Source organism: Pristiophorus japonicus, chromosome 3 (assembly GCF_044704955.1).
Source record: "Pristiophorus japonicus isolate sPriJap1 chromosome 3, sPriJap1.hap1, whole genome shotgun sequence".
Taxonomy (NCBI): domain Eukaryota; kingdom Metazoa; phylum Chordata; class Chondrichthyes; family Pristiophoridae; genus Pristiophorus; species Pristiophorus japonicus.
The window spans coordinates 74,158,114-74,172,302 of NC_091979.1; the positions used below are offsets into that span (position 1 = coordinate 74,158,114).

Consider the following 14,189-nt stretch of genomic DNA (forward strand, 5'->3'; position numbering starts at 1 on the left):
CCATCAAGAGGCTGACCGTGTTGGGACTGAAACCCATGAACACTGGTCAGATAGCAAGAAACTGGCTGATTGCCCAGTTGGAGTGACACAAGTTCAGGTCCTCCACTTTGCTAACTTCTGATCCCATCAGTGAACCATGAGTAGGAAGGAAATGTGGAGGAGTGGTTGCCCAGCTAGCAACCTGCATTTGGCAGGAACTGGTCACTGGCCTGTCGTTCTGTCACAGTGGATGCATGGTCCAGTGAAAATCTTGTTAAAAAGTGAGGTGCACTGTTGGAAGTGTTGTCTTTCGGATGAGACAGTAAACCGAGGTTCCGGCTACCTACTCAGGTGGGCATCAAAGAATGCATAGGACTATTCAAAGAAGAGCAGGGGAGTTCTTCCAGTATCCTGGCCAACATTTATCCCTCAACCAGCACCACTAAACAGTTTAATTGCTCATGTTTATGGGACCTTGCAGTTTGCAAATTGGCTGCCATGTTTCCTTACATTACAGTTCACATTTCAAAAGTAATTCATTTATTGAGATGCATTTTGGGACATCCTGAGGTCATGAAAACCACTATATAAATGCAAATGCTTTCTTTCTTTGTCAGATGTTAAATATGTAACTTAGCAAGACATAATGGTTAAAATAACTTTAACTTGGTCCACTATAGTCAACTCAAAATATTATTTGCCACAAAACATTATTACATTAACCAAATCTACACATAACTGTTTAAAAATTCTCGTCCCCATAAAAATGATTTTGGATATGAGACTGTCACCTAATGGTTTGCTGATCTAATCTCATTTACTAGATATTTTCTGAGTACAGAAGATTCCCCAAGAGGAAGACATTTGTACAGGTAAGCAGAATCAGGTCAAAACATACCTGTTTAAAAATAAAATTGTTCTCAAACTCTGAGCTGTGATTAATTGAGTACGAAGGATTTTTAGTTACAACTGGAGCAAAAAGCCTGTGAGCTCATTGCGTTTCCCAATGAAATGCTGGCTTTGGCTGGGCCCCAATTCTAATCTACATGCAGTTGTCCTTATCGGATGCACCTCATTCATTTTTATAGTGGAACATACACTATTACCAATTTTGATCTATTCAGTATTGATCAGAATTGAGCCCATGGCATTTTACTGCATGCTCATGTACACATCAAAACAGACACACAAGAATGCCAGCGGCTCGTGTAAAAGTTAATTACATTTGTTTCATTATCACAATTAGCATTAAAAGTTGAAGAGTAATTTTGATAGGAAAAATGTATTCTTTTTCATCAGTGACGTTTCCCAAATAGACAAATCCAAGTTAAAAATAGTACTTGCATGCTGTGCTGAGCATCGAAGCACTGACCACACTCGAGCAGCTCCGTTGGACGGGCCACATCGTCCGCATGCCCGACACGAGACTCCCTAAGCAAGTGCTCTACTCGGAACTGCTACACGCCAAGCGAGACCCAGGTGGGCAGAGGAAACGCTTCAAGGGCGCCCTCAAAGCCTCCTTGATAAAGTGCAACATCCCCACCGACACCTGGGAATCCCTGGCCCAAGACCGTCCAAAGTGGAGGAAAAGCATCCGGGAGGGCGCTGGGCACCTCGAGTCTCATCGCCGAGAGCATGCAGAAATCAAGCGCAGACAGCGGAAAGATTGTGTGGCAAACCAGGCTCCCCACCCACCCTTTCCTTCAACCACTGTCTGCCCTACCTGTTACAGAGACTGTAATTCCCACATTGGATTGTACAGCCACCTGAAAACTCACTTTTAGAATGGAAGCAAGTCTTCCTCGATTTCGAGGGACTGCCTCTGATGATGATGATGATGAGCATGTTATAAAGTCGGATTAATTGGTAAGGTAGATGAAATTGCACCTTGCAAATACAATAAAATAAATAATATAGCCAAGAGAATTTTGAATTGGGGAGGAGAGATGTTTTTTCTGCAGGGACTTAAGTTAGCAATGTGAAACAATACAGCTTTGTGTTGAATATTCCTATGAATAATATCAAATAAAACAACATTATTTTTAGCAAATATTTTATACTTTGAACAAAACATAACACTTTTTGGAGTAATGCAAAACCTTGTTTGTTGAGTTCAAATTTGATTTTAAAATCCAATGCAGGAATAAATTGGATATTTGCTTTTTGAGTGAGAATTTGATTTACATAAGAGGTTAGATCAGTCAGAAATTGAGTAAGTCGCCACTTATTTTACCTACAAGTAATGAAGCAAAAAACATGTTGTCTGAACTCAGCTGAGAGCCAAGAACTGGTTCGTAGAACAATTCAATAACTGCAAAACGCCACATCAGAAATAAATGAACTCCGATCTCGGACACAGCAGGTGTTGTGATGGGTAATTTTTTCAAATTGACATCAGTTGTGTAGCACAAATTCAAAGTTAATGTGAAAAGTTACCATTTACCTTTTACTATCTGCCAGGGTCTTAGTATCCTCCAGTACTTAAACTGATAAGACCACCAGTGCAGAACACAATATACTTAAAATTAGGATAAAAATATGAAGATGTTACAGATGAACAGCTTATTAGGAGGAACAGAGCCAAGGAAAAGGAAGCAAATCCCCTATCAGTACATGGCAGGCACAGTGGTCTATGCCTTTTTCTTCCACCATACTCCCAGGCCACTGGAGCCAGATTTTCCATGCTTCTCTCCCAGCTCTTCTGCTGCAACCATTGACACAACCCCTGGGTATTGGATACATCTTTTATTTATTTAATTTCTCTCAACATTGCCTCCTTTTGTCAGACCATTACCACTTCTGTCATGTAACCATCTTGTGACCTCTACCTAATCACAGACTATTTTTCTTTACTCCCTAGCCCCTTTTTCTTAGCTCTGTTCCTCCTTGTAAACTGTTCATCCGCAACACCTCCCGGTTCTAACAACATGTTATCGACCTGAAACATTAACCCTACCTTCCTCTCTCCACAGATGCCACCTGACATTTTGAGTGTTTCCAGCATTTTCTGTTGTTATTTCAGATTTCCAGCATCAGCGGTACTTTGCTTTTTGTGTTCGGGTAAAAATATGGTTCATTTCCAGTGAACAAATAACGCGTTTGTATTTTGGTTGCATTGGCATATCAGTAACAGCACACTGGTACAAAATTCTCATTTCAGTGTTCTAACCTGCTTCCTTGTGCTTGTTCCGTTTAACAGCGTACACACTGTGGGATCATTTCACCGCCAGTGTCTGTCCTGCACTTTCCATAGGGATAACTGCACCTTCTTCAGCGCCCACTTCAGCCCCAGTAACGAGCACTTCATACTGCACTGTGAAGGTAGGCTTTGAGTCAATTGAGAGATACAATAGGTACAATTGATTAGCTGTTCTTCCATAATTAAAACTTACTGCTGCAGTAAATAGGGAAAGTTAGCTGTGGTTTATCCAGGGCAAGTCTATTTGCTGCAGATCAAAAGTAAGCTCTCGCATGTATTGATCTAAGATTTGTGGTTCGAACAATTCATGCATCCATTACATAGTTGCCAATTGTCCAGTTTCTGCTAAAGTGATTAGCAAATCCAGACATAAATCACTCTGCTTGTGGCAACCCTCTAAAGTCAGCTTTTTCAGGGTTGAGTGCAAACCTGAAAAATCTCACACACCACCACGGCATCACTGAATCTGAATCTGAGATTGTTTTACATTGATGGATCAGGGATGATGGCAAGCATTTAACTGTGGCTACAAATGCAAATGTGGAGAACGATAAATGCAATTATCACCAGCAGAGTTCTTGAGGAGCAGAACTGTGAAATCTTTGCAATTCCCATACCAAGTTCAATTGAAATACTGCACGAGGATGCATAATGTTTATATCATAGATGTGTAATGTCATTAGATGATATAATTATGATATTTATTCAGCTTTTTACATTAAAATATACAAAGACATGCAGGGTTCTCTGCCTGAGTTTTTGCATTCTATGCCGATCATATTTACTACAAGAATTACCATTTCAGTCCTGTACTCTATTTAATGATCTACCTCACATAATGATCAATCCCTCTAAAATATCAAGGGATGGCTGGTGTTTTCATTCAGGTAATTTAACACGAGGACCAGTATATTAATTGATGCAAAAGGAAAGGTTTCAGGTTTAAAAGTATCATCACATGAGATAGTGTAAAAGTCTCAGTCTGACTGATACTTCGGGCTGGATTTTACGACTCGTCCATGGCGGGCGATGCCGATGATGGGTCCCGACCCCACTGCTGTCTCCATCCCGGCCTTTAAAATGAACTTAACTTGATTGGGCTTGTTAAGCCAGCCCAGCGCGTTTTCGGCCAATTAGAGAAACCGGATCTGGTGACGTCATTTGATTACGCATCATCAGCCGGTTTTATTTATCATCAGTCTGAATTTATTTTGACAGTTGTGCTGCCAGTGTTCTACAGCATTGAGGTGTTGCAAACATAGAAACATACAAACATAGAAAATAGGTGCAGGAGTAGGCCATTCGGCCCTTCTAGCCTGCACTGCCATTCAATGAGTTCATGGCTGAACATGCAACTTCAGGACCCCATTCCCCCTTTCTCGCCATACCCCTTGATCCCCCTAGTAGTAAGGACTTCATCCAACTCCTTTTTGAATATATTTAGTGAATTGGCCTCAACAACTTTCTGTGGTAGAGAATTCCACAGGTTCACCACTCTCTGGGTGAAGAGGTTTCTCCTCATCTCGGTCCTAAATGGCTTACCCCTTGTCCTTAGACTGTGACCCCTAGTTCTGGACTTCCCCAACATTGGGAACATTCTTCCTGCATCTAACCTGTCTAAATCCATCAGAATTTTAAATGTTTCGATGAGGTCCCCTCTCATTATTCTGAACTCCAGTGAATACAAGCCCAGTTGATCCAGTCTTTCTTGATAAGTCAGTCCCGCCATCCCGGGAATCAGTCTGGTGAACCTTCGCTGCACTCCCTCAATAGCAAGAATGTCCTTCCTCAGGTTAGGAGACCAAAACTGTACACAGTACTCCAGGTGTGGCCTCACCAAGGCCCTGTACAACTGTAGCAACACCTCCCTGCCCCTGTACTCAAATCCCCTCACTATGAAGGCCAACATGCCATTTGCTTTCTTAACCACCTGCTGTACCTGCATGCCAACCTTCAATGACTGAGGTACCATGACACCCAGGTCTCGTTGCACCTCCCCTTTTCCTAATCTGTCACCATTCAGATAATAGTCTGTTTCTCTGTTTTTACCACCAAAGTAGATAACCTCACATTTATCCACATTATACTTCATCTGCCATGCATTTGCCCACTCACCTAACCTATCCAAGTCGTTCTGCAGCCTCATAGCATCCTCCTCGTAGCTCACACTGCCACCCAACTTAGTGTCATCCGCAAATTTGGAGATACTACATTTAATCCCCTCGTCTAAATCATTAATGTACAGTGTAAACAGCTGGGGCCCCAGCACAGAACCTTGCGGTACCCCACTCGTCACTGCCTGCCATTCTGAAAAGTCCCCATTTACTCCTACTCTTTGCTTCCTGTCTGACAACCAGTTCTCAATCCACGTCAGCACACTACCCCCAATCCCATGTGCTTTAACTTTGCACATTAATCTCTTGTGTGGGACCTGGTCGAAAGCCTTCTGAAAGTCCAAATATACCACATCAACTGGTTCTCCCTTGTCCACTCTACTGGAAACATCCTCAAAAAATTGCAGAAGATTTGTCAAGCATGATTTCCCTTTCACAAATCCATGCTGACTTGGACCTATCATGTCACCTCTTTTCAAATGCGCTGCTATGACATCCTTAATAATTGATTCCATCATTTTACCCACGACTGATGTCAGGCTGACCGGTCTATAATTCCCTGTTTTCTCTCTCCCTCCATTTTTAAAAAGTGGGGTTACATTGGCTAGCCTCCACTCGATAGGAACTAATCCAGAGTCAATGGAATGTTGGAAAATGACTGTCAATGCATCCGCTATTTCCAAGGCCACCTCCTTAAGTACTCTGGGATGCAGTCCATCAGGCCCTGGGGATTTATCGGCCTTCAATCCCATCAATTTCCCCAACACAATTTCCCGACTAATAAGGATTTTCCTCAGTTCCTCCTCCTTACTAAACCTTCTGACCCCTTTTATATCCGGAAGGTTGTTTGTGTCCTCCTTAGTGAATACCGAACCAAAGTACTTGTTCAATTGGTCCGCCATTTCTTTGTTCCCCGTTATGACTTCCCCTGATTCTGACTGCAGGGGACCTACGTTTGTCTTTACTAACCTTTTTCTCTTTACATATCTATAGAAACTTTTGCAATCCGTCTTAATGTTCCCTGCAAGCTTCTTCTCATACTCCATTTTCCCTGCCCTAATCAAACTTCGCTGCTATTTCTGGCCAATTTGTATGCCATTTCCTTGGCTTTAATACTATCCCTGCTTTCCCTTGATAGCCACGGTTGAGCCACCTTCCCTTTTTTATTTTTACGCCAGACAGGAATATACAATTGTTGTAGTTCATCCATGTGATCTCTAAATGTCTGCCATTGCCCATCCACAGTCAACCCCTTAAGTATCATTCGCCAATCTATCCCAGCCAATTCACACCTCATACATTCAAAGTTACCCTTCTTTTAATTTTGGACCATGGTCTCTGAATTAACTGTTTCATTCTCCATCCTAACTTGAGGAAGGACATTCTTGCTATTGGGGGGGTGCAGCGAAGGTTCACCAGACTGATTCCCGGGATGGCGGGACTGACCTATCAAGAAAGACTGGATCAACTGGGCTTGTATTCACTGGAGTTCAGAAGAATGAGAGGGGACCTCATAGAAACGTTTAAAATTCTGACGGGGTTAGACAGGTTAGATGCAGGAAGAATGTTCCCAATGTTGGGGAAGTCCAGAACCAGGGGACGCAGTCTAAGGATAAGGGGTAAGCCATTTAGGACAGAGATGAGGAGGAATTTCTTCACCCAGGGAGTGGTGAACCTGTGGAATTCTCTACCACAGAAAGTTGTTGAGGCCAATTCACTAAATATATTCAAAAAGGAGTTAGATGAAGTCCTTACTACTAGGGGGATCAACGGTTATGGTGAGAAAGCAGGAAGGGGGTACTGAAGTTGCATGTTCAGCCATGAACTCATTGAATGGCGGTGCAGGCTAGAAGGGCTGAATGGCCTACTCCTGCACCTATTTTCTATGTTTCTATGTTTCCTTGGCTTTAATACGATCCCTGATTACAAACACTGACAATCACTGCACAGAGATGCATGGTTGCACACAGGCTCTCCCATGACTCTCTCCATATGCTTATGGAGGGAGTCACAGCACACAGGGAGGTCCTCATCCCTTCCCATGGGCAGAAGAGACCTTCCTAGGAGATCAACAGAACATGGTTGAACATTGCAGAGGAGGGCACAATCAGGGATGTGGTCAGGAGGACCTGGATACAGTGCCGCAAACCTTTCATTGGTCCCAGTAGATCATGAAACATTAGTTCAAAGCCACACAAAACCTTATCCTGCTGTGCCATTCGTGACATTCCCATTACTCTGCTTTCCCTATCCTACTCCTGCAGATTCTTACCCACATCAACTTACCTTGCACTTCCACCTATCCCTCTCTATCTACATTATCACATCCCCATTTCACTAGCCACCCCTCACGCTCATCCTAGTGCAATCATACCAATTAACAAAACACAAGGGTAGGCACTTGGGTGTTATATACAATGTTCATCTAAAATTTCTGTTACTGTGGTGTCAAACATTGAAACCTTTATATTCAACACTTTGCATTTTTGGACAGATTTGTTTGCACCTTTGGAAGTGGCTTAATGAATTGCAGTGAATGGCAAGACATAACGGCACCCTGGCAATGGTGATGGGTCTTAAATGAATGGCTTAGCATTGTAGGGATGCTTTAAGATGTTGGTGTGGGGTGGTGCCAACCTGGTGCATCATGTGGCAGCCAGGGTGTACAACGTCAATTGAAGTAAATCTGGCCATGATGAGGCCTCCCGAGCAGCAATGAGGTCAGGTGCTGATGCCCTGTGTCCTGTGTAGCATCACTTGTTTGCGGAGAAGGTTGGTGCTGCTGGTGTGCCTGGTGCTGCTGGTGTTGGGGCTGATTGTAGTGGGATTCTGAGGACCAAGGTGAGAGCGTTTCAAGGACACCCATGCTGATGGAATAGATGGCAGGTAAAGTAGAGCTGACAGAAGCAATCTGTCAATGGTGGGAGAGGTAATGAGGTCGGACTGAATGGAGACTGGCGTAAAGACTTGCATCGTCCTGAATCTGTAGTGGAAATGCTGCCTGACCTGCTGAGTATTTCCAGCATTTTCTGTTTTTTATTTCTGATGCCAGCATCCGCAGTGTTTTGCTTTTGTGTTGTTGTGGTTATAAGCACAACAGTTTAAAGTGGGAAACCAATCCTTACAAATAATATAGACTACTGTGTGTTATAGTAATATGTCCTTTCTGACTTAAATTAATGCTACATAAATTATTTTATCAGATTATTATGCAGAATGCCTGGATATTAGATGCTGAAGTTAAAATACCCTGCCGTTTTAATTCACGGTGGAAGATTTTCTCTGTGGGCTTTGTGCAAGTGCAACTTCTTTATAAACAGACTGATGATTTTGTCATTCACAGTGACAAGAATCTTCCCTCTCCATATCCTTCCATCCTGTTATTATTAAAAATGTTCACTGACTAAAAGGAAAAAGGCTTGACTAAATGAGTTCTCTGGGTTTTAAAATTATTTATTGGTTGTTTATAAAAGTCCTAGAAGATGCTGGAATATTGTATCATATAAATTATGCTTTACTCTTCCAAAAATTTTAAGCAGGAATAATTTAGATTTATTCAGAGAAAATGAACATTATTATTCCCTGATGATAGTGATTGAAATTCCTCATTTTCCCTGTCAACTGCAAATATTTATGAGTTAAATTATGCTTTTGATTAAGATTCATGTCTTGTAGCTTTCAAAAATATTTCCTTTACTGTTCAGTAAAAACAGAACAACAATACTTTATAACATTTGTAAAAATTAGAAAAAATCTTCCCATGTATTCAGATAATTGAAAGGTAGAATTCACAGCCGTGTAATCATTTGTAAGGTCCCGCACAGACCATTCGCCGGCTTTTACATTGCAGATGGCATGCATGCGCAATCATTTGAATGGACCTCACATTGGGAGAGGCTGGCCGGACAGGAGGCAGTGCAGCTTACGGGGGACATTGGTAATGATACAGTCCCCAAAATACGACACTCCACTTCCAGGATGAACTCTTGCTCGATGGGAATACAAATTTGAGAATTGGGCTAGAAAATCAGCATGCCTGATTTGCTGGGACCATGACTTTCTGATCTGTACTCCCATCAAGTGAGACTTTGTGCTGGGGGAAGAATTTTGTCATTGCAGAGCTAATGGCCCAGATTCCACGGTCGGCCCTAAACGAAAAGTTGCCATCAGACACTGCCGAGTTGAGCACAGCATAGTGGCCCACGAATCCCAGGGGCTTCCCGTGTGCAGAAGCATACCTCAGATCACGTGGGGCGGTGTTCCAATCAGGAAGCAAAAGGTCTCACATTCTCCCCACTAGATACTGTGGTATTTTCTAGGGAGAATATAGCAGCTAATGTTGAAAAGTCACCTGAAGATACAGTGGGGGGAGTAAGAGAAGTGTATTTTTGATTTTTTTTTTTAATTTGCAAAACTGTCAATTCCCTGAACAGCTTCTCACTCTAGCCAGTCTGCATTTATATTCCTTTTAATATATATTTAAACAAAAAAGCATCAGATGAAGATTTTTTTATTGACGGGTATCCCCTTGCGCTGTGCAAACAGCCTCTTTGCACCAAACCTAACATTTTCAGGCATAATTTCTGGGCAGTTGATGGGCAATTAGCCCAACTCTGCAGCAGCAATAAGGGTTTCAACGTTAGAGCGGATGATCTGTCAAGTCGGAACTTGACAGATCGCAAGTTTGGGATTTAGCGCATGCGTAAGCACATGTGGAAATCCCGAACTAGCTGTCTATTTCAAAGGCGGTATGACAGAAAATTCTGCCCCAATATTTTCAGCGATCTTGTTGCTAGCTGTAATCAAACTACCTGGATATTATCATATTCATATTACAATATAGAGCTGTTGGTTATACAGGATTACTAGGCATACATATACCCAGCAGATATTGTTATATTACAAGGTCAAGCACATTTGGTTCAGCTTTCAAACCAGTCTGAAATCACACCGCATTGCTTTCAATGGAACAATTCCAAAATGCCCCCGAACAGTAGTGGCGTGGAGCAGTCCAGCAATGAGGAGGAGTCACAACCTGGTGGGGCTCTGTTCAGGCAAAGAGATTGATGTTTTTTAAAAACACCCATAGAATTTTATAAAATGGTAGAGCACTTTGAACAAAAAGTATTTGATAGATTTTCTTCCCCTTTGAGGAATGCTTTTCACTATGCTCTCTGCATCACTTTACAATGCTGTTTGTCTGCACAAATCAACATCGAACAGGGTAGATTTACTGAAAGACTGACTGTACAATGCACAATAAAATTTGTTTAACCTGTAACTTGATGTATATTAGTGGTTAGATTCAAAATCAGGTAAGCCAGCAGAAGAGAAACTGAGGCCTTGGTCATCAGTCACTGGCTTGCTCCAAAAGCCTGTTTACACCATGGGGTAAATTCATCTGATTACACTCTAGCACAAAACCTTGCCAGATGGGAGTGCAGGTCACAGATATGGCCATAACACTATAGTGCTGATTCTGTGTCAAGCGAAGCTCCACACTGGAAGTGCAGTCTCACTGAACCTACCCTTAACACTGCAGATTTTTTTCTTTTGCATATTTACAGATTCTGCAACTTAGCTCCTGTTCTGCTCGGCTTCTGAATTTAGTTATCTGGCCGTGGGAGGTGGCAACTAGAATCTAAGCACTTTACCAAAGAAATGGAGGGAAACTAGAGAAGGGTTGGAGACTGAAAATGCCTGAATTGGCCATAAGGAGACATCTTAAAGTAGAGACCAGTCAAAACAGAAGAATAAATTAGCTGATCAGTACCCTAAATAAAATTCAGTATATTCACTAGGAGAGGAGCTACTATAATATGTCTCAATGAATGATGTGATTACAAACGTTAGGAAATCATATTCCATTCCTGCTATCTGAATGAGACTGAAAACTGAACTATTAATTGAGCGAAACAGCTTGAATTTACCTAGTGACTTAGAAAATAAAGCAGCTCACTGGTCTCCTTAGTTATTCTACCTGATAGTGAAAAGGAGATAGACTCCAGCAGGTGAACTATTAAGCCAGGTAATGATAGATCAAATTGTGATGAGGTAAATTCTGGCTTTACTTAGCATTTTCCAGCTTGTCATAGTACAAAGTCACAGTGAAATATTTTTGCTTTGAAAAAACAAAGACTGAAAGTAAATTGCAGCTAGTTTGCTGTGATACAAAATCTTTTGCTTTTCAAGATTACATTGTTTTTTTTGGAATCAATCAAAATGAAGAGTATACATTGTTCTGTCAGTGATGTTATGGGGTGGAAAGTATTTGAACAAATTAATTACAAAGTGACAGAATAAAATCATGCGTTATATTAGAGTTTTGTAATTTGTAGCATACAAGCTTAATTAACTTCTATTCCATCTTGCAGTTATATGGATCAATGAAAAAATACAGCCCAGACAAACAGCAAAACCAATGGAAAATTATAGGGGTTGAAATCATGCTGTGCATTACTTTAATGAATATGTCTACATGTTCTATGAAAATCCGTTGTTACATTAAGAAAGTCATAACCTGATTTATTTTAAATTAAATTAAATTAAATTGAAATAGTGGAGAGAGCAATTTCACAAAAACATCTATTGTGTTCTTCATTGATAGAGCACTATTTCAACCTGCCAGTATGTTCAGAAAAAGTACATGGTCACCTCTTTTGAAGGTTAAGCCTATTACAGAGCATTTATCCTATACATTTCATTGATTAAGAAGGTAGCAGAGGATGTATTACATTGGAGAATACAGGACAGGCTATTTAATGAGTAAGATAATAAATCAAGATCTCAAGCTAGCCAACTGATCCACAATTCCCCAGGATAGAACCATGTTATTTGTTATTTGATCGTACATTTTTTAAATTCAATCATCCAGGTTTTACTTTATAACCCAAGCTGACAATTTTACATTCTTCTTGCCCAAACCCACATTACTTCATTTTTGCTGAATCGTGATTCAATCTGGTAACTTTTGAATACTTCATCTTTGTCATTCGCCACAATATTTGCAGGGAGGAAACAGGGTGGGGCCATAGTGACCAGGAAACCAGGAAATGCGGGTAACACCGAGGTCCTGCTGAATTTTCCGGCAGGACCACTTTTGAATTTTTTTTCTCCGTCTCCCAGTCAGCAGCCAGCCAGCTTGATGGCTTGCATTCTAGGGTCTTAAGAAAAGTAATGACAGATATAAAGTCCTGACCCTGCAGTACAGACTGACACAAGGCACATGTTGAAGTCAAGGTCACTCTGGACCTGTACCTTTATTTCACAGCTCTCGAGTGCCACGCTTGCCTGAGACCTGCCTTTATATACCTGTGTGGGACAGGTATGCAGTGTCTCCTGCAAGTGCACCCCTGGTGGTAAAGTATGCTTGTGGTTACAGGTCATATCTAGTTACAGTCATGTATAGCATGGTAAGATACAGTTCTATACAGTAGTGTGAGATACTTGACATCACCCTCCCCCAAGGTCTTATTGTCTTTATAGATTCAATCTCTCAGGTGGTCTACGCTCTCGCGTGGAACATCTTAGTTGTGGTTCAGTTGTTTGCCTTGGTGCCTGTTTTTCTTCCGGTGTGATTGCTGGTATCTCACCTGGGCTGTCTGTTTCGTTCAGTATGATTGCTGGTGTCTCGCCTGGGCTGTCTGTTGAGACTGCCCTTTCCTCAGGTTGTTCCCTCTGTCTGTCCACCAGGTGTGGTGTGAGTTCCACATTGTAGTCTGCCTCTGGTTCTTCAGGGTTATTGGTGAATCTACTTTTTACTTGGTCTACATGCCTCCGGCAGGTTTGGCCATTGTCCATTTGTACAACCAGTAGCCTGTTTCCTTCCTTGCCTGTTACTGTCCCTGCAAGTCATTTGGGACCCCTGCCATAGTTTAGCATAAACACTTTGTCCCCTATCTCATTCCACCTCCCCCTCGAATTTCGGTCATGGTACTCAGTTAGCTTCCGGCGCTTTGCCTCAACAATTTCATGCATGTCTGGGAGGATTAACGAGAGCCTAGTCTTTAAGGTCCGTTTCATCAGTAGTTGCGCGGGGGGAACCCCAGTCAATGCGGACAAGATCTGTATGCCAGCAGCAGTCGCGACAGGCGGCTCTGCAGCATGGGACCTTGGATTTTTAGCATGCCTTGTTTAACGATTTGTACTGCTCGCTCTGCCTGGCCGTTGGAGGCCAGCTTGAACGGTGCCATCTTAACGTGATTTATGCCGTGGTCAACAATAAAATCTTGAAATTCTGCGCTGGTGAAGCACGAACCATTATCACTGACCAATATGTCAGGAATTCCGTGCGTTGCAAACATGGTTCTAAGGCTCTTCATAGTGGTGGAGGTGGTGCTCGAGTTTAAAATGGTGCACTCGATCCACTTTGAAAATGCATCGACGACTACGAGGAACATTTTGCCCAAGAATAGGCCTGCATAGTCTACATGCACCCGTGACCACGGTTTGCTGGGCCAGGGCCAGGGGCTTAGGGGGGGCCTCACTGGGGGCATTACAGAGTTGGGCACAAGTGGTGCACCACTGGACGCAGAGCTACAAGTCCGTTTCAATGCCAGGCCACCAGACGTGGGATCTGGCTATGGCCTTCATAAGGACGATCCCCGGGTGCTCGCGGTGGAGCTCCCGGACAAACGCCTCTCTGCCTCGCAAGGGCATAACTACTCGGCTGCCCCACATCAGGCAGTCTGCCTGTAGTGATAGTTCATGCATGCGCCTATGGAAAGGTTTGATCTCCTCGGGGCAGGCATCGCGAGCCTCTGCCCAGTCACCAGTTAAAACACATCTTTTGACTAAGGATAACGTGGGGTCGCTGGTCATCCAGGCTCTGATTTGGCGAGCCATCATGGGCGAACCTGTGGATTCAAAGGCATTGATTGCCATGACCATCTCACAGT

The 14,189-nt window shown here is 42.5% G+C and overlaps 1 protein-coding gene across 1 annotated transcript in view; it reads left to right on the plus strand.

Moving 5' to 3' along the window:
- The window catches only part of LOC139253997 (inactive dipeptidyl peptidase 10-like), a 963,662-nt gene that overhangs the window by 882,843 nt on the left and 66,630 nt on the right, over positions 1–14,189 (plus strand). The window contains exons 16-17 of the mRNA XM_070873609.1: positions 804–851; positions 3,179–3,300. Coding sequence (XP_070729710.1) covers positions 804–851; positions 3,179–3,300 — 170 coding nt within the window. The remainder of the gene's footprint in view (positions 1–803; positions 852–3,178; positions 3,301–14,189) is intronic.